We start from the raw sequence: 21,361 nt of genomic DNA, 5'->3' as shown, positions 1-21,361 counted from the left end.
TTAGGGGTAATTTAATCCTAATCATATTTAAAAAGAGTTCTACAAACCTTATTCCTCGTAGTAACCCAGAAAAGTCTCTTCCCTCTATCAGCAGAAGTGTATCCGTGCATGCATGTGGAGAAAAGCAAAGAGACTCACCGCTGCATCCCATACTTAACCAAGTACATTTACTCAAGTAATGTACAAGATATTAGGAACAAATCGACCTTTTACTCTATTTATTTAACAAGGTAAGGTACTTTGCATGACCATAGTATTAAACACTAGTGACGTCACTGTAGAAACTGCATGCATAGCTTGATTTTTGTCTGTCTGTTGAACAAAAACTATCCTAACAAGGACCGAAAAGGAGTTTGGAGCAGAATGGCCTGGTGGACACCGGGTGTCGCTGCGGGTAAGTGTGCAGTTTTCCTCCCCTGTGTGTGTGTGTGTGTGTGTGTGTGTGTGAGAGAGTGTGTCTGTACCTGGGTCTCCAGCAGAGGGCGCCCCCCCCCTCCCCTCTGCACCCTCCCCTGGCTCGGGGTCAGTGAGTGGATCTGATGGAGCAGAGAGACACAGAATGAGGTCATCGCAGCTCTGTAGGGCTTGGCTCAGTTGGCTCCTCGTCAACCATTTTGACTTCAGTCACTGTTCCCGAAGCCCACATGGCCACAGAGGAAACACACACACACACACACACACACACACACACACACACACACACACACACACACACACACACACACACACACGCCATCATCACTGTCCTCACACACAACCAGGAGCAAACACAGGACATGCAGAGAGGGACTTTTTATTATCCAATAATCTGCAGAGCATTTTCTCGATTCATGGTTTGGTCTGTAAAATGTCAGAAAATAGTGAAACATTTTCCTCCGACAGTCCGTGGTGAGGCCTTTAAACGTCTTATGTTTAAAACTGAAATATATTCACGTATATATGATAAAAAAGCAAGAAATCTGCATAGTTCTGAGGCTGTAAACAACATATTTAGAACTTTGTTTGCATGAAAATGACTTTAAGTTTAATTGGTTATAAAAATATGGTTTCTGTTTATTTGATTCGTATCTCTACATCAGATTATTATCAAGGAGTCACTGACACTTCTCCCTACTTTGCTTTCAATGGACAAGTCATTATTTTAGTTGCTAGATGCATGTGTCACGTGGTTAAACTTTTGAAACACTTTTTAATGGCCCATGAAATAACATTTTAGACCATGCAGCATTTTTTCCACCGTCCTGATCTATGTGGCATACATGCAATAGGTGAATTTATTCCAATTACGGCAAGATCTTGCAATGCAACATCTAAAGATCTCAGGGAACTATTTAACCTGAATCTTTGCATTTTAGAGACTTTAAAGGATGTCTTTTGTGACTTTTTTGGGACCTTTTTTGGGGCATTTTGTTAAAACAGCTGGAGAGAACAATCTACAACTTTGCTCTTTCTTTCAAACAAACAACAGTTTCTTTCCCTCTGCACATTTACATATTTTGACACATTTTCTCACACATGCTCTCTCCTCTCTCTACATCACTTCTGTCACATTTAAGCGAAGTCTGACGTTTCCTCTCCCTCTCTCTCTGTAAACCCAATCTCCTCTATGGCCCGGGGGTTTTAGAGAGTAAAGGCAGTGCAGAGGCAGGAAGAGGGAGACTGCATTATCCACATCAAAGAGCCAGAGTTAACAGCCATAATCAATGCTGCCCCATTACGCTCCCCCAGTCTGCCTCCCCCTCTCACCCTCTCTCTCTATAATCAGATCAATACACTTAATTGGCATGAATGGAAGTATTATATTAATATTGGAAAAAAACAAAACAAGAAAAGGGAAGATTTATCAGCACAAGGTGGCTGCTTGATGACGGGACAGTTGGAGAGGATACTGAAGAGAAAATGTAATCCGACTTTTTGAAAGTTGAAGGAGATCTAAGATGAAGGACAGAAAGAAACAGCTGATTCGTAACGACAATAAACCAAATTAAGCCTAAAAGGTATGAAAATATGTGAGTGCAAAAACAGATTGGAGTTGTTTTATATCCACTGAACAGATCTGTGTTTCACATGCATGACTGAGACTATACAGGAAATCATTTTATAGAAATGCAGCAGAAATAACACACATCCTCATGTTCAGAAACCAATAGGAGGCCACTGCCTAATCAATAACAAAGTATGCCAAAAAGGAATTGTGAAAGAAGGTCATTTTCAACTTATTTATGGAGAATATGTGAAGTAAACCAATAATGCAAAAGAAAATCTCATTTTCTCTGCCTTTCGCCCTTATTGACCCCCTCGCCCTACACAGGCAGGCCTATCGACCCCTCTCTGCCAGAAACCAGGCCCCATGCCTGGGGTCAGCGACCCACTGAAGCCCCCTGCCTGACTGTGAGGTCGGTGTGTGTGTGTGTGTGTGTGTGTGTGTGTGTGTGTGTGTGTGTGTGTGTGTGTGTGTGTGTGTGTGTGTGTGTGTGTGTGTGTGTGTGTGTGTGTGTGTGTGTGTGTGTGTGTGTGTGTGTGTGTGTGTGTGTGTGTGTGTGTGTGTGTGTGTGTGTGTGTGTGTGTGTGTGTGTGTGTGTGTGTGTGTGTGTGTGTGTGTGTGTGCACGCACATGGGTTCACACCAAAAATCCTCACCAACCCCCCACTTCACCCTGTGGCACAGCCAGGCATTTGTGCAGCTAAACTGATGGAAATAAAAGATAAACTCCAGGTATTTAAACTCAAAGCTTCCTGATGATGTAACTCCCCTGCATGTAATCCATTACTCCCCGAGCCCGATAGGACAGTGAGAGAACCCTCGTGGGTTTTCTCAGACGACTCCAGGTTGCATCTAATCAGTCTGGATGTTTTCAGTTTTCCACCTGTCACCACTTTCTCTCTTCCTCCATCTCTCTGTCTCTCCACCCTGCCAGGAAAGCGTTGACAGCTCTCTTCTTTCCTCCATTTGATGTAATTAAGCTCCTCCATCTGAAGCTCTCCATTCAGGTTTCATTGAGTGATGAAAGGTGGTGTTTCTCTCCTGGTGAGGTACCTTCCCAAGCATACAGTACATGTTTTTAAAGAGTCCTCTCCTGCTGATGTTCAGGTGTATATCAGTATGTAGTGTCTCTACTTTAAAGAGTCCTCTCCTGCTGATGTTCAGGTGTATATCAGTATGTAGTGTCTCTACTTTAAAGAGTCCTCTCCTGCTGATGTTCAGGTGTATATCAGTATGTAGCGTCTCTACTTTAAAGAGTCCTCTCCTGCTGATGTTCAGGTGTATATCAGTATGTAGCGTCTCTATTTTAAAGAGTCCTCTCCTGCTGATGTTCAGGTGTATATCAGTATGTAGTGTCTCTACTTTAAAGAGTCCTCTCCTGCTGATGTTCAGGTGTATATCAGTATGTAGTGTCTCTACTTTAAAGAGTCCTCTCCTGCAGATGTTCAGGTGTATATCAGTATGTAGTGTCTCTACTTTAAAGAGTCCTCTCCTGCTGATGTTCAGGTGTATATCAGTATGTAGCGTCTCTACTTTAAAGAGTCCTCTCCTGCTGATGTTCAGGTGTATATCAGTATGTAGAGTCTCTCCTGGGACATGTCTCCATGCTTTAATGTTCAAACAGCTCTTTATTTTTCTCATACTGCCTGTGCTGCAGGACCTCTTTTCACCCTCTGTCTGAAACCAGAGCCCAATCTGCTCTGATTGGTTAGCTGGCCGGCTCTGTTGTGATTGGTCAACTGCTTTAGGGACGTGTTGGAGCGCTAGCCAATAGAAGTGCGACTGTTCCATAGTTATGTCACTATGTTTTAAGTTTTTTAAAAAGTCCAGTCGAGTCGTTACTTATTTACAGTATTTTTCACATTTATTTTTAAACAAGGGAAACATGATTTTCTTTACACAAGTTATTCTAGAGGATTTAAGAATTTGTCAACAAACTCCACATACTGTAGATCCAGTTTACGCCCTAACCCCAAGAAGTGTGTTTTCAGGTGTGTATTGAGTTCCTTTTTAATGATCTTTAATACTGCTGATGCGTTGTGTCCACTGGAGTGATAAGAGGTCTTCAGTCAACAAACAATGCAGAATAAAGTCATCATTAGAACTGGATGAAAATATTCTCAACGTCGGAGTTCTTTGAAAAATACAGTTGTTCACTATTTATTTAGCTGAGTTTCCTCCTCTTCTGTCTGTCATAAACTGTATATGGCTCCAGACATTTGTATATTCAGGAAAAATAATGAGTCACAACACGGAGAGGTGCTCTGAGCGTCCTGCAGTGTCTCGCTGTGTAATGAAGTTACGCTGTAAGAGATACTGAAGGCAGTGAGCCTAGAGAAATCCTCTATTTCTCTTTCAATGTCTGGCCTCTGCTTTGTTTCACTTAATTCTATCTCCCCATCTCCTGATCCATCCATCAGCGTCTCCCACACTCTCTTCCCCCCCCCCCCACCCCCCTAACACTGTGTCTCTCTGCAACTCATTTTCACTCCCATCATCCTTTCCTCTCTCTCCCTTGATGAGTGAGTGTGGGCACGGCTGCTGATGCACTCCTGGTCATTAATAAAACTTTCATACACAGTCAGGAAATGCATTTGAGCCCCGGTGGCTGGAGCTCCTCTCAGACACACAGGAAATGGGCGCTTGGCCGGCAGCCAATCCGGCTATTTCAGGGGGTTTGTCCGGAGCCAATCAAGCTGGGCCTGGTCAGTTAATGGATCGGTGGCTCTTCTCCTCCCCGCAGCCAAATATCTGCAACAATTACGAGGTGTTTTTGCTTTGTAAGAGGCACCAACAACCAAAGTGAAGGAAGAAATATCAAAAAACGAAACAAAAAAACCCCCGCCACTTTTACATGATAACAAAAAATGTGGACCGTTCCATTTATGTAGGGGTGTCCATTTTTTGATTCACCACAATTTGATCCAAAACTGTGTTCTGGTTTCAGCTGTGCACTGATAAAGGTGGTGGGGCAAATAAATGCATGACAGAAGACTACAGTTATTATAAGATGATGGTGTGTGTGTGTGTGTGTGTGTGTGTGTGTGTGTGTGTGTGTGTGTGTGTGTGTGTGTGTGTGTGTGTGTGTGTGTGTGTGTGTGTGTGTGTGTGTGTGTGTGTGTGTGTGTGTGTGTGTGTGTGTGTGTGTGTGTGCACACAGTGTGGCTCACGTGAGAGACATACTGTAATGTGTTGTGTAAGTTGACACCCATGTGCTTCTTGGGTGGGACGCCTCCTCCCATCCAGCAGGCATTTGCTATTGCAGCACAATGACACACACACACACACACACACACACACACACACACACACACACACACACACACACACACACACACACACACACACACACACACTAGGAAGAGAGCTTCCAGAGTGGAGCGCCGGCAGAAATGAATGACTTTGTCAGCTGTATGCTGTTAACCAGGCCAGTTGACATTGATCCCTGCCTGACCCAGAACATCTACCCGTCTCTCTCTCTCTCTCTCTCTCTCTCTCTCTCTCTCTCTCTCTCTCTCTCTCTCTCTCTCTCTCTGCTTTTGCTTAATTGGCATGCAAGTTGCATGTTAGAGAGAACATGTTTCGGGAGATCGGTCCCCAAAAAGATGAATGTACCCACTCACTGGGTCTCAATTTGTTTAGTTTGTTAAAACATGGAAAGCACTCTGAGTAAAATTATACAGAGAAAAGCTACAGTTTTCTATCACTGAAACACATTTCAATAGAATTTATAATAAACAGTAGATGAAATAATACTCTATAATATAAAACACCTACCAATATAAGCTTTTAAATATGTAATGAAGGTTTGGAAATCAAAAGTGCAATAATTACTTTACTGAATTAACTCCAAACCCTGTTGGCAGGATTGAAAAGCATGCTCTTTCTAAATAAATATATATATTTACAATTATTTAAAATGAATATATAGGTTCAAATTCATAATTTAGATTATTATTATTTTTTATTTCTCTTCATATAATTAAAACATATATAAAATAATGACTTTTAGTAAGATATCAGTTAGACAAGGATACATTGCTCTGGTTGTTCCTCCCCAACCAGACATTTGAATTGTTTTTATATTAGCTTTTAACACATTAAATCATAAAGACAGAAACAAATGTTGAATAAATTCAGAGGAATAGCTGTTAATACCTTATAAAGTCTCTATTCAACAAAGAAAACACAGATTTATTTGAGATAATCACATTTTCTTTGTCTCCCTCAGTGTGTCTCTATCAGCAGTTTGTTTCATCTCAGATATTTTCCTCAACAGGAAACAGAGCTCCCCCCCACCCCCATTAGGGACCAGTGTCCGGTTACTTTAATGTGTGTGTGTGTGTGTGTGTGTGTGTGTGTGTGTGTGTGTGTGTGTGTGTGTGTGTGTGTGTGTGTGTGTGTGTGTGTGTGTGTGTGTGTGTGTGTGTGTGTGTGTGTGTGTGTGTGTGTACACTTGTACGCCTACACTGGTGTGTCTTGCTTTAGTCCGGATGGTTGCAAGTTGCTGAGTAAGGGCACAGACAGAAAGAGACAAAAGCACACACACACACACACACACACACACACACACACACACACACACACACACACACACACACACACACACACACACACACACACACACACACACACACACACACAAAGGAAGAGGCTCATATTACAGTCGAGCAGTGATGTCACTTGTCCTTATGGAACAGATTAATGAATGAAACAAAGTCTCCTCCCTTTCCTCTTCGAGCCTGAAGTACAGTCCTGCCTGAATGTGTGGAGCAGGGTTTAAAGGTGCTTTGTGCAGCTTGTGAAACACCTGCTCCTTAGAGATAGGGGGCAGCATTTCACCTCTGCAATTGCTACAATACACAGCAAATGTATGGTTTTTTGTTTATAAAACGACTCACGAAGTACAAAAGCATGTTAAGACTTTTGGAAAAATCCCCAACTGACATTAACGTCATGACTGTGCAGAGAGAATACACTCGGCTTTAAGAATTAGAATGAGAAATATAAGTAAGACCATTTAAAAAATAAGAAAACACAAACATAGGGCAAGATTACAACACACAAAGTAGATCATAAGCGGTGATTTTGGACACTGATTATTTTAGTTATCGAGCGAGTGACTGAGCTTGCTAGCTTGCTACTTGAGAGTTAGCAGCTATCAGTGGCTGGTGGAGCACATTTATTCTTCTGTGTGGTCCCACTGGCCCTGGATCAGGAGCAGTAACAGGATGGAGAGTGAACAAAAGGAAACAAGACAGCTGATACATAATCTGGATTTAATCTGGACCTCTGAAGTCCAGAGCACCCTCTTTTATCTGAAAATAAAAAAGATTTCAGACAGAAAGACACACTTGCTTCTGCCCTGTCATGTTCATAGAGCAGAATTGAATTCAGTAATGGGAGAGGGAGGGGGCAGAGAGAGACAGAAGAGGAGGGGTGTGTGTGTGTGTGAGACAGAGAGGGAGAGAGAGAGAGGGAGGGAGAGAAAGTGCATCCAGCTCTCAGTCATTCATCTCTCGGGGAGAGGAGAGGAAACTACAGCCGGACGGGGAAAGAAACATATTCAGAGCAGAAAAAAGGGAAGATTTCTTTCTCTAAAAGTTCTGCATTACATCTTCAGAAGTGCAGTTTCCTATTCAGCATCTTCTCCACAAATATCCTGCACTTGCCCCTCCTGCTCTGCATGGAGATACTTTTTCTCCTCCTGCAATCGAGGACACTTTCTCCCAGCCGGCAGAAACTGTGCACAGGATCCCTGCACCACGAGCATCTCTGGCAACTCGAATGTCCTTACAGCTCGGACAGAGAGAGTGGCTCCTCTTCCATGCAGCGTGCATAGAGGGACTGGTTGCTTTTTTTGGAAGGTGTAGGAGGAGGGAGTACCGGGAACAGAGCGCCCCTGGAAGAACTACGGGACGAAGAAGAAGAGGAGGAGGAGGAGGAGGGCGCGTCACGCTGAGAAAGAGCATCCTCCCAGCCCTTCTTACTCCCCAAACTCTCCCCTTCTTAAGACAGTAATCCTTAAAAAGTGCTGTAGGAGGATTTCATTTAAGGAACCTCCTGCAGTCACATAAAGTATCTAAAAAAGTGCGTTAAGGACAAGTTAACTGATAAGTGATTTAAAGGGATATTATATTGGGAGTACTGGTGAGTTTATTTGTCACACACACGCTGATCCAGGAGGCTCCAGCACGCCGCAGAATGGATCTCCCACTAATCAGAGGTAATCATAAATTCATCCTGTCGCCATCCGATCTGCTGATGAACTGTTGGTGATCTGTGTGACCTTGGAGGAAAAAGTTCCATAAGGGATTTCTTTATGAAATACGAATTAGCTTTGCCATGTATCTATAATGTTTGAGGCCGCAGTGTAAAGTCTTTCCTGCAGAAATACTGGAGAGATTTAGTGTGGTAATGTGGGATGAAAAGTATGGCTCTTGATCGTATACAAGACACCTTTTCCTGGCTCTGAACACTCGGTGGAAACCAGATGCATGTGGACAGGATGTTCATACATTTTTGCAACAAACAAGCTCTATTTTTATGGAAGCATTGCTAAAAATTCTATTTTGCTGCATGCACAACAAGTTTGTAGGTTTTGGTTACTTTCTTAACTTCAAATCAAACTGAGATGAAACACGTCTGCAGAGGAGAGGAACCTGATTTATTCCCCTTCAAACAGATTTAAATTCTCTGCAGGAACAAAAAAGAGGAGCAAAAGGTGCATCCTGATTATCTGGTGGCTTAAATTCCCTGTTAGGGTTTGGTTATACAGCTGGTGTTTTATAGAAAGGCTTTGGTAATCAGATGTCTTTCTCTGCCCTGTTTCCAACTCTTGCCCGGGTTTATGGGTGGGGAAATAGTCGAGGAAGGATGGGTTTGTAAATCGTGAACCCCTGGTGGACAGATTGGTCTGAGCTTTCAGTTTCATATGAGTGAGGGTGGATAAATCATGATGAAACTTTATGAGTCTGAACAGTGACATTCAGTTTGGGTTTTTCCAGAGAAAGTTTGCTGACTTTTAGCACGCTTTTTTTTAAATCAATGAAACACGTGAAAGTGTCTATATAGATGTGTTGACTGCATGTTACACACACTGATCTAGCTGTGTGTGTGTGTGTGTGTGTGTGTGTGTGTGTGTGTGTGTGTGTGTGTGTGTGTGTGTGTGTGTGTGTGTGTGTGTGTGTGTGTGTGTGTGTGTGTGTGTGTGTGTGTGTGTGTGTGTGTGTGTGTGTGTGTGTGTGTGTGTGTGTGTGTGTGTGTGTGTGTGTGTGTGTGTGTGTGTGTGTGTGTGTGTGTGTGTCAGTGATGGGGACATGTGAGGTTGGGATTGATTGTCCTCAAGGTCGGATGCAGGAAGTCAATACCCATCTCCGCTGGGGTGGGACTGGAGGGGCGGGTGGATGAGAGGAGTGGTATTGTTAGGCGGAAGGATTGACCAGCGGTGGGTGGAGGGATGGATGGATGGATGGGTGGGTGGGTGGATGGATGGATGGATGGATGGATGGATGGGTGGGTGGATGGATGGATGGATGGATGGGTGGATGGGTGGATGGAGGGATAGGTGGATGATGGATGGATAGATAGATAGATGGATGGATGCAGGGGTGGGTGGATGGATGGATGGATGGATGGGTGGGTGGATGGATGAATGGATGGGTGGATGGATGGGTGGATGGGTGGATGGATAGATAGATAGATAGATAGATGGATGGATGCAGGAGTGGGTGGATGGATGTAGCAAAAAGGCACAGTATGTGTGGAGCGGAGGAATATGGCGTATAGATGAACGAATGATGAAATGGATGGGTGGAGAGAGAAGAGGGTGGGGGTGTGGATGGATCGTCATACTACAGCAGAGCTAATGCACTACACACAACCACACACTTGTGGAGTGAGAGAGAAGAGATCTAGACTTTGTCACAAAGAAAACCTACAACACGACTTCTTTAGAGTATTAATAATCGAATATGGAAAAATAAAGAGTGGAGAACTATTGCCAGACTTCGCTGCTGTACAGAAAGTCCATAACAAATACATTTTAAGTTAGACAGTTTTTGCAGGATCAGACTAAAGACTGCAGCGCCACAGTGACGTCACCCAGTGGTTTGCAGACTAATGAAGACTCGAGTTTGTGAGTCGAGAGCCGAAGTGCTACCAAAACTTTGTTGAAGTGGAAACACACAGTGACAGGGTTAGAGTAGCAGAATGAAAACACCCACCTGTCACTCAACCCTGGTCTTAACTGGTCTCAGTCAGTGAACTCGTTAAGAAAAGGTTACTGAGGTCATTTTCTCATAGACTTCTATACAATCTGACTTACTCACACTTCCAGTTAAGATAATGCTTTAAAACAATAACATCTGGAGCTCAAAACCAACCAAATACTGTACAGGAAGCCTTGATATATTTAAGAACGGATAGAAGTACAGAGACAGGAGTTGAAAGCAATTACTCATGCATGGAAATAAATAAATCAGGCTCATCTGAAGATTCATGGACTCCTTTGATGACATGTTTTATTGTATTTTTTCCCTCATGGAAGGACTGTGATAAAGGGAACTGCAGGCGTGTGTTTTGTTAGTGCTTCGGGGATTAAGTTGAGTTTATGACTCCGTATTTAACTCCCCATAGAGGTGTCAGCACTGTGGGAATCACTGCTTTTTTTAGGGATCCATCAGTGGATATTTGGTCTACACCAAGACTCTAGAAGGGCCAAGAATTGATCAACTATAAGTTCAGTAATAGTTCAAATGTTCACCTTCCTCTATTTGCCTATACTGTGGACTTCTTCCTGCTGCTTCTCACTTGTTATTTAACTACCAATATACCATAGTTGCCTTTGCACTGCACATGGTGTTGGATACACTTTGTGGAAATATACACCGAACCAATCCAGACTCAGGAAAAAGGCAACTGATGTTTGAGAACTTTGATAAAGTTTTTACCGGAGGGAAAACTTTCATTTTAACCAAGTTCATGAGACCAAAAACCTGAAGTTAAACTTAACAGAAGACCCGGTCCAAACACCTAGAGACCTTGTAATATGTTGCTCAACTAAAGCCACTAATAGAGAGGCGAAAAGTGCTTGTGATTAAGAAATTCTGACACGATACGGTCAGCGTTAGATATTGACATCTAATTCTTCAGGAAAAACAATCCCTGGAAAGATTTTGAATCAAAAGCAAACTCAGGATTTAATTTAATCAAACATGCCTCTCATTATGTTTTGTATTTAGCTTGTGTGTATTGTTCCATGGATATCTGGAGGACATTGTGGGAGAACATGCATCAAATCATCTCCAAACCCACTTCCTCCTCTACTCTCTCACGCTCTCCTTCTCTTGTTTTGACTTCTCTTATCTCTGGCTCTACATCCCTTTCTTTTTATCATTATTATTATCACCATCCCTCACTCATTCTTCCTCTTTTCCTTCCTCCCCCCCCTCCCCCTCTCCCCTCTGCCTGGACTTGCTGGTCTGCAGTGTCTATTTCAGTCTTTCCGTTGGGGTCAGATTCGGCACATCCGGTATCTCATCCAGTTTATTGTCATTCAATCCCGCTGTGCTCCCGGAGGGCATCGGGAGGAAGGCCCCTGGGTCTTAGTGCCTGACGGGCCCCTCATACACAGTCATACGTACCCAGAAAACCTTGCAGTATTGTAGTCAAAAGTTTTGAAGATGGATATTAAATGTGTTCTTCAGAAAGATTCTAATAACAGTCATCATCAAAATCATGAAGCGCTCCTAAACTGCTGACTTTAGTTCCTGGATTTTCTTTAAAATTATGAATGCTGTTGTTCAAGGGTTTTTATTATCATGGGCACAATATCCCGAGGTCTCTGAGCTCCTCCAACACTACAACATATTATAAAAGGACACAAAACAAAATAATAAATTAGAAATAGAAATAATAAATAAAACTAACAAGTAGTGCAAAAAAAGCAGAGTAGTTTTAATGGTGAAATAGAGCGGGTATTTTGTTAAATAGTGCAGATCGTATGTACATCACAGAATATAGACTCAATAAGTTAAATTATGCATGGTTATTCTAATGAGCAGCTCTACCAATCCTCATAAAAGCTCACGAGACTTCAAGCCTGTGTGAAAATAGCAACATTAAAAAGAATCTTTGACAAAATCAACGTCATTAAAACATGCAGCAGAGAGATCAGCACGAATGCTTTCCTGTAGCGATGGCTGATGATGTGACAGCTGTTAGCAACACCGTCCTGCTTGGCTAATAACAGAACTAACAGCTAATATAGTGAGGCCTTGTAAAGCAGGCTCAGCATTTGTATGCACGACAATTTTTATCTTGAAGGGTTATTCTATATCTCACTGAGTAGAAGAAACCTTGTATCATGTAATGTGCAGAGCAAATGTAGCGCAATAAAATAAAGAAGTGTTCACCAGATGGCGATCACCAATTTTGATCAACATCATCTTTCCGGTAGCCAAAAATATTTGCATACAATCAAGTTGCATATCTTTTTACAAGACAAATATCAGGTTGTGGGAATGCATCACAGTGATTGGCTGTGCATGCAGATCCTGCTTTACCTAGCAACACACTGTGTGTATCCAAGAAGCTTTAATCAGAGCAATGCCTCTTGCATCAGAGGAAATGCCCTTTTGTTTTCAAGCAGCAAAAAAATTGTGTTAGAGGACTGTGATGTCACTAATGCACATGCAGACATTGCAATGTTGATGCAGACACAATATATTCAGATATTCTTTAGAGTCAATTCCTTCATGCATCTGCTTTAGACATTAATGTCCTGGCACTGTGGGGAAGTTTGTGGGAAAACTGCATTTAGACTATCATGTCAGACAGAGTTTACAGCATATGTAACCATGTTAAAGTTAAATGAACAAGTGCACGGTAAAAGAACACAGAGCATGTGTATCAAGTATGTCGTGGGAGTGGTATTGCACTGAGGGAACTTTGACTTGTGGAGTTGTTTCACAGCTGGCTTTTCTTACTTCTCTGAATGCCAAACAGTCTCACTGATATTCTTGAAGTGAAGATAAATAATAAATTCTCCAAATGTTGTTGCTTTAAACTTATCCACGCTCTGCTCCGAAATAAAACTAATTGAGAGAAGAGCCAGAAAAGTAAAAGGGAGTGGAGGTTTCGGACAGCAGAGAAAAGAAAGGGATGACAGGAGGGAGGGAAGGTGATGTGAGGGGGAGAGAGGATAGGGTGAGAAATGAGAGGAAGGGAGGATAGAGGAGACGTCAACAGGAAAGGAGAGGAGAGCCGAGGGCAACCCCTCCTCATTCCAAGGCCAAGGGTCACCGCAGTCAGTTTTAAAATAGCTTGAAAGCATGATGTCACCGGGGAGAGACGCAGCGACGCTCCGTCCATTAAAACCCCATCGACCGTCGGCAGGTCGGTCCAGACTCAGCGGAAGTTAGGGAGTCAGAGACGAGGGATCAGCGCCGTTAAGAGGTTTCTGTTTCCTTCTGACATTTCAAATCAGATCTAACTTCCAAAAGTTGTTCGTCATAAGTTTTAGGTTGGGAGAAAAAAAAGTTTACAATCCAAAGCAGTTAGACGTCAACTTAATAATAAAACTGCGTGAAATTAAGACAAGAAATATCCGTTTTCCATCCAAACAGCATTACACAACATCACACTTCAGACAGAGGACCCTTGTCAAACTGGCAGCACAGAGTATGCAGTGTGTGTGTGTGTGTGTGTGTGTGTGTGTGTGTGTGTGTGTGTGTGTGTGTGTGTGTGTGTGTGTGTGTGTGTGTGTGTGTGTGTGTGTGTGTGTGTGTGTGTGTGTGTGTGTGTGTGTGTGTGTGTGTGTGTGTGTGTGTGTGAGGGCAGAGGCTCAGTCATTACTGATACTCCCACAGCACAAAGGTCCATCCTCAGGTTACTGACGGCCTCTTGAAACACCAGCTCTCTCTCTCTCTCTCTCTCTCTCTCTCTCTCTCTCTCTCTCTCTCTCTCTCTCTCTCTCTCTCTCGGTTAGATGTGCTTCTCATTTTCACACTTTACACCCATGCAATGTTTTGGAAATTAATCACGATACATTTAAAACCTTTAATATCTTACAAACGGTGCCTCTCCTCCCTTCTTCCTTTCTCTGTAGATGTCTCCTCTCCTAATTGAACCGTGTTGGTTCAGATTTAACCCTAAACCACCATCCTGTTTTTCAAATATGATCTTAAAAAGTAGCTTCTTGTTATTTCCAGAAGGTGACAGGGAACATTTGGAGTAGTTCATTAAAGCGTATCTGAGGAGTTTCTGTCAAGGTCATAAGTGAAAAATGTGACTGTATCCCCCGAAACAAACCAAAGCTTGGCGGAGGTTTCACTTCCATTAACTGTAAGATGTATCCATGCAAACCTCAGACATCACACACACATTGTGGAGTTTTTCCTCCCAGAATGCATTGTTTGAAGGCTATCCTCGAGGTCTTACAAAGGATCGTTGATTTGCAGAGTAGATTTAAAGCATTGTGAAATTTATTTGCAGTCTTCTTCTTCCCTGGCTTTGTTGGCGCATTGCAGCATATCTGTGCATGTTACCGCCACCTGTTGATCAGTGGAATAACGTGACACCGTCGGTAGGGTTGTGTATCGCATTACCTGCATGCACAAACAAACAAGACAGGGTCCCCATCACAGAAGACTCCACACAGGAACATTTAACACACGGACATTAAAAAAATCCACAAAATGCCCTCACTTGTTATGTGAGAGGGTTCTGCCTGCCTCACCCTCCACCCTCCTCTCTCTCACACACACACACACACACACACACACACACACACACACACACACACGAACACACTATCATCCCAGCTGTTGTTGCCAGAGGATTGATAACAGACACTCCCCACACTGAGCATCACTTCCCAAAACAACTGGAGCTCTCAGTGCAGCCAATCAGTGCAGCCAATTCAGGTCATGTGGTCATGCTTATATCAGGGCCATTGAGACATATTCCCCCCCCCCCTATTGATTAATCTATTAACCATTTGGTCAGTCAGTTGTTAAATAAATACATACAAAGTGCAGATTACAAATGTGTGGAGCTTAAAAGTGTCCTTTAAGGTTTGGTTTTAGCTGAAAAACAGTCCTTCATTAACACTATAGGTCGGTCGATTAACTAACAGTAATAAACAATGGAGAATATGATTACATTTAGCCAAGGATGTCAATGTGGAGACAACAAGGATGCTACAAAGAAGATGTGTCACGTGTTATTGCTCAGAGCTTTTAGAAATGTTGATATCAAAACAGTTTTTAGATTATTTTGACAACACAGATGCCCTCTCTTGCCAAAACAGGAAAACTCTGACCCACCGAAAGATTTAGCCGATGCAACACGCTTTAAGGCCTGTAACAAAACCTTTCTGAATTCATATCAAGGTGAAACTAGATCTTCCCAGTAGTCGTTCCATTGACTTGATTGCTCCACTACATCTTGCCTCACTCAAACTTTTCAGACATGACTTGCAGGAAGCATCAGCTCAGCCAGTAAGTAAAAATGAGGTCATGTAAATGGATGGCAGGCCTCTTCTTTTCAACAATTAGATGGACAGATAGGCGGGCAGAGTAGCTGCAGACACCGCTCTGCCTGATGAGATTAGTCACCAGGACTTCTCCTCTCTCCTTGGACTAATTTGAAAATGCATCCTCATCTAAACCAACCTGAGCCTCCTTATCTGCTCCTCTTATGGCCGGTCCTCTGGAAGGAGGGGTCTGAGAGATAAACAGAGAAATGCTGCAGGGTAGAGCACCTTGGAAAGCCTCGAGGACAGGAAGAGGTTTTTGTTTTTACAGTCCGGCTTTCTAATCACGTCTCCTTTCCTCCCAGTGATGGATTGCCGTTCTTGGGTTTCATCCCCCGTCCCTTCTGTTAGCTCCTCTCTTACTGCTTCTGCACTTTCCTGAGGCCACTTGTTTGTCTTCTTCTTACTTTCACTATTTAACTCTTTATCGGGGGCGTGAATACAACACGATTCTTCAACATCCTTTCATTTTATTTTTAATCGTTGTTGGTTTGCATATGTTAAATGGTTTGTTACATATCTTTGGATATCAGTATCTGCTCTGCTGCACATGCAAACTGCTCAGGTTGGTTACGCAATACTTCTTTGCAGGACAACAAATCAAACTTATGAGGAAGCAAGGGATAACATAAAGTGGATAACAGTTGTCAAAAGACAAAGTTATGATTGAAGACAACTAGTTAGTTTGATGTCTGCAGGCCAACTTGCTTAATTTATATTTCCTGTAGTGTGTTATAGGTATCTGTGCATGTAAATGGTCTGCAAAGGAGCATATTAGGGCCACTTTAAATGGCATCCAAACACCTGGCTTGTGAATTTTTTGATTTGGAAACATGTAGGACACAGCTTTGAAGTAAGCAGACCACATTTGCAGTAAAATAATATAGATTGAAAAGTGTCTGGTGCAGAGGAGCAGCATCAGTCTGGGCAGGAAGTCTTTGATGCATTAACAGCGTATTATAAACGTATCTGTATTCAAGTGGCTTAAGATGGTTACTGCTGCTGCTCCCTCTTACCTCCTGCTCCATCTAATCTCATGATCGGAGCTGCTTTTAATGCATTTCCATTTGGCCTCATTACTCTCCGAGAGGACCGGCTCCATGTGAGGAGAAAGCCAGCTCTCTCTCTCCCCCTCGGCCACTTGGCAGGGCGGAGCTTTGAGCCTGTATGGATGTGTGTGTGTGCAGGAGTGTACAATATTTCTGCATGTTGGATCAGATTGTGTTTTAAAATGACACACACACACACACACACACACACACACACACACACACACACACACACACACACACACACACACACACACACACACACACACACACACACACACACACACACACACACACACACACACAAATACTAATGCAACATTTATCTCAAGAGTTCTGTCTTTTTATTCAGGGCTCATCTGAGCAGGGAATCAAATCAGCTGCTACTTCACTCGACTGGGACCTTTTAAAAAATGTAATTTCATGTTTTTTTACTTATGAATTTACCCCACTCCTAAGCAGTTTTGATTGAGCTTTTATGCATGGAGTTGCAATCTTTGCCAAGCATTAAAATGAGTACACAATGCATTAGAGTACAAACTCATGCAGAAAGCAAATCACGATCACAATAGTTCGCTTTCATCATTTTTTCCAACTGTATTCTCGTTAGCCTTTGTGTCGTAACAATGCAGATACTTTAGCTTTCCAAAATGTCTGTGAGATTCCAGATTTGTTGAGTTCTATTTATTCTGAAAATATAACAATACCCAACATCCAATACCCACAAACAATGTCCACAAGGAAAAACCCAAAAGTGGATTTCTTGATTTAAAAAAAAGGCAGATTTTCATGTCTTGAGGCATTTCTCTGCCATGTTTGTTTACTAAATGGGATTCAGATACTTATAAGATAAGGAAATCTGAACTCGTTCACCGGTCACTCATCTGTGGATTTATGAGAATGTGAGTCTACAGTTCCTCTATGGTAAGGCTCTCTGTCTGCAGGTGGGTTTCCTCTACAGCAGCTGTGCTCAACAGATGCTAAATTACAGAGTGGATCTCATGGTCGTATCGCTCTGGCTCTGGCAGGCTAATAATAGCTGAGCAGTGGAGAACCTCAGTGTGCATGTAGCTGGTGGTTGTGTGGGAGTTGTGCATCTTTATCCGTTTTTTGGAAAGTAATCTGTGGTGTTTGGACTTTTTCACTCGTTTCAAGAAGTGTTGAACCTCGATGTGAAGATTGTTCTGTTAAAGTTCTAGTTTGAGGACCAAGAGTTAGTCTAAAGTAGACCAGGAAGCTTTCCTTAAAGTACAACAATATTAATGTAATGATATAATAACTCTACAAAGGAAACACAGCTGCGGTCCCTCTCCATTCTCCTGTTCCTCAGTCCACACTGAAGCAGTTAGCTCTCTCTAGTCTCTGTCTTCTGTCTTCTTCCAGGGCCGGATCCTATTGGCCCCTTGTCGTCCCATGGGCGTATCCCCGTCTCTTATTTAGTCTTCTTCCATTGGCTGACGCTGACGGAGGCGGGTCCAGGGCGCGTTCTGGTTCGCCCTTTAGTCGCCATCTGATCACGTAGTCATGACGCTTCTCTCTATGATATTTTATTCAATTCTTCTGAAGTTTATTGGTTATTAAACACATATCAATAGCAGTAATGCCGCGTCGATGAGTGAGAGTTGGAGACGGTGTATGTAACTCCTTATACTCACGTCTCCAATATATTATTAGCTACGTAACAATAACAACCGGATACCGGAAGTAAACAGTGTCCGCCCAACAACCGGTCCTTTAATGTTTCGTCACAATATATTGATTATTTCTCACAGCTGCTGCTCAGTGACCGGCTGTAACCAAAGATGTTCTTGATTAAAGATGGAAATAAATGGTTCTTGTATGTAATTGAGACTGTGGATGCACAATCCTTTGCTTTGAATCCTCTAAAGGTAAATTCATCCTCACTGACGAGCTTCCCTCCCCCTCCTTTCTGCAGGTTTATCTGATGTGCCGTGAGTGTTGGGAGCAGCTCGCCCCGGCCCCGGCCTGCAGCCCTGGTGCCGCCCAGCCGGGCTCATCAGGATGGACCCCGCTCACCCCTTCAGGATGGAGCTGGACAGCCTGGACCTCCAGCAGGTGCTGTCACTCGACCAGATACGTGCCATCCGGGCCAACAATGACTATGTGGAAAGACCCGTGGCGCTGGAACCAGCGACTGGGTCTGGCTTTTTTTTTTGCCCATGACGACCGTTACCCTCATGGAGTATACCCCCACTACCCCCAGGCTTCCTTCAACCCCGCCCTGCCCCGCAGCCAAAGTCAGCAGCAGCACGCTCACTTATCCCACTTGAGTCGTTCCAGTACCATAAGCTCTTCCATGTCTCGGACCAGTGCCAACTCGGACCAGCGGCTACTGGCAGGTTTGACCCCCTCTCACTCTGGCCTCGGCTCGGTGGTGCGATCTCAGCCCAAAGGAGAACTCAAAGCCGACGCATCCTTCGGTAAAGGCCTGACGGAGGACGAGGCCGAGCTGGGCCTCCACTTGTTCATCTGCGAGCGGTGCGGGCGCTGTAAGTGCCGAGAGTGCTGCGCCCCCCGCCGCCTGCCGTCCTGCTGGGCCTGCGGACAGCGCTGCCTGTGCTCGGCCGAAAGCGCCGTGGAGTATGGCACATGCCTGTGCTGCGTCAAAGGCCTGTTCTACCACTGCTCCGCCCAGGACGACGAGGATAACTGCGCCGACCGGCCGTGCTCCTGCGCCCCGGCTCACGCTTGTTCCCGCTGGAGCGCCATGGGGCTACTGGCGCTATGCCTTCCCTGCCTCTGCTGCTACCCCCCTGCCCGGCTGTGCCTTGCCCTGTGCCAGTGTGCCCACGACCGCACCACACGCCCCGGGTGTAGGTGCAGCAACACCAACACCGTGTGCCGCAAGATCTCCGCCTCTAACCCAAACCCTGGTCCCCCCTCGCTCCGCAGCAAGGCCCTGGAGAAGCCGTTATGACAGGCCTGGATGGGGGCCTTGTAAATCCGTTTCCCCTAAGCCTTCGCCAAAGCCATGCTGTCGCCATTCAACAGTGCCACAGCTGACATTGTGACCCCCCTACCTACATACCATGCCAACCAACTAACCAACAAACTAACCAACCGCAGAGTCTTCACCTAATGTACCTTGATTTACTTCATCTCCAGCTCAAGAGGGACCAAAGCTTTACTGTGCCTGTTCACGTTGAAGACGTCAAGTCTCAAAAGAAGAAATAGGTGTTGGGCTCTGCTGGACAGCCTTAACCCAGACTTCCTGACAGAAATCTCCCCTCTCCGCTTCCTGTGGTTTAATCGGGACGTATTCAAATCTATTTATTTATTGTTTAACCTCCTTCCTCCCCACCCTCTGCAAAGGGAATGCACAGAGGCAGGCAATGAACCAAATCAGGAAGGAAAGACGCCTGTGGCGATGGGTATGGTCGCTGCCAACAGAGTTTCTGTCCTCTAGAGAAGAGAGTCAGAAGAAGCATGGGAGATTGAGGACACAATGACTGTCAGAAAACAACTCTATTGTGCCGGGGTGCATATCTTATTGGGACTTTTAGCAAAGCACCAAGGCATAACGTGAGAACAAAGACACTCAGTTAGACACCAAAAAAAGGGACCATGCACTGTACGGACTGAGAGCATTTCAATGCTGTTAAGCTTATTTGTAAAAGGAAAAGCACTGTGAGGATGGACAATGTTTACCCCAGCAGCCGAGAGCTGAATGGGGATTATTTAACCGGAGGGAGGGTGCATCCATTGTCACTAGGCAGTGTGTGTGTGTGTGTGTGTGTGTGTGTGTGTGTGTGTGTGTGTTTGTGTGTGTGTGTGTGTGTGTGTGTATGTGAGTGTGTGTGTCCTCCTACAGTACAACAACCTGTGTATGTAGAAGCTGTGTGTGTGTGTCAGCAGAAGAAGTCTTATTTTTAGCAGTGGAGCTCTGAGGGTCTGGTCGGGTTTCTTCACAAAGTCAGTCTGTCGCCAGCCTCCCTCCTCTGACCGACCTCCGTCACTGCCCCCCCCCCCCCCGCCCCCCAGCCTCCATCTTCCTCCATTTAATCCACTTTCCTCCCATCCTAGAATCAAACGCTGTTTTTCTGAGAACCATCTATGTGTCTTGTTCTAATTCAGGCAGTCAGTTACCTCGATCCAGAATGATCTTATGGTGGGAAAAGAGAAGATTTCACACCGATCCAGCCACCATTGACGTGCAGTGAAGACTTTCCAATGCAAGAGTAATGTTTGCAGAGGGAGAACTTTTAATCCAGGGTCCATATTCAGAACACTTCCTAAAAGAACAGTGTGTCGGATTTAGCGGCATTTGTCAGTGAGGCTTCAGGTGAATCAAACTGAACCACTCCTTCAAAATGAGTCTGAGGAACTGCAGTTGTCTTCAGGAAATGTAAAAGGATTTTCCGTTCTGAGCTACTTTAGAAACATGGCGTTAAAACATGCCAAATGAAGCTATGAAGGGGCTGCTTTTGAGCTCACTACACCACTGAATTTTTGCCAATGGATCCACTTAAATCCTACAAGAAGACGTTGAGTGTGCTTGAGTAAGATTATCTTAGCTCTTTAGCATTACAAACTAGCACCTACAAGGACTTCGAAGCCACTAATACTTGTGGAAAATCAGTCCATGCTCCTGCTAATATGCCGAATAGGAGAAATAACAGGATTAGGATTACAATTACAACCTATCCCAACCAGCTAAAGCCAGCTGATAAGAGGCGTATTTCCCCCTGTACATCCCTCCTGTCTCGTCCGTCTCTTCTCTCGCGCTCCGAGGGCTAAAAGCCTCCAGTTCCTGGTCCGTGGAGAGTTGATC

At 44.0% G+C, this 21,361-nt stretch overlaps 1 protein-coding gene across 1 annotated transcript; it reads left to right on the top strand.

Annotated features, from left to right (window-relative positions):
• Positions 1-7,522: 7,522 nt before the first annotated feature.
• LOC134872540 (protein sprouty homolog 3) lies at positions 7,523-20,346 on the top strand. The gene is given in 3 exon segments (XM_063895896.1): positions 7,523-8,209; positions 18,506-18,735; positions 18,737-20,346. Coding segments are annotated over 2 exon segments (915 nt in total). The 5' UTR covers positions 7,523-8,209; positions 18,506-18,591; the 3' UTR covers positions 19,508-20,346.
• The last annotated feature ends 1,015 nt before the right edge of the window (positions 20,347-21,361 follow it).

This window comes from Eleginops maclovinus, chromosome 11, assembly GCF_036324505.1.
Source record: "Eleginops maclovinus isolate JMC-PN-2008 ecotype Puerto Natales chromosome 11, JC_Emac_rtc_rv5, whole genome shotgun sequence".
Classification (NCBI taxonomy): Eukaryota; Metazoa; Chordata; class Actinopteri; order Perciformes; family Eleginopidae; genus Eleginops; species Eleginops maclovinus.
The sequence above is the reverse complement of the archived record's forward strand: the minus strand, read 5'-3'. Positions and strand labels throughout refer to the sequence as shown.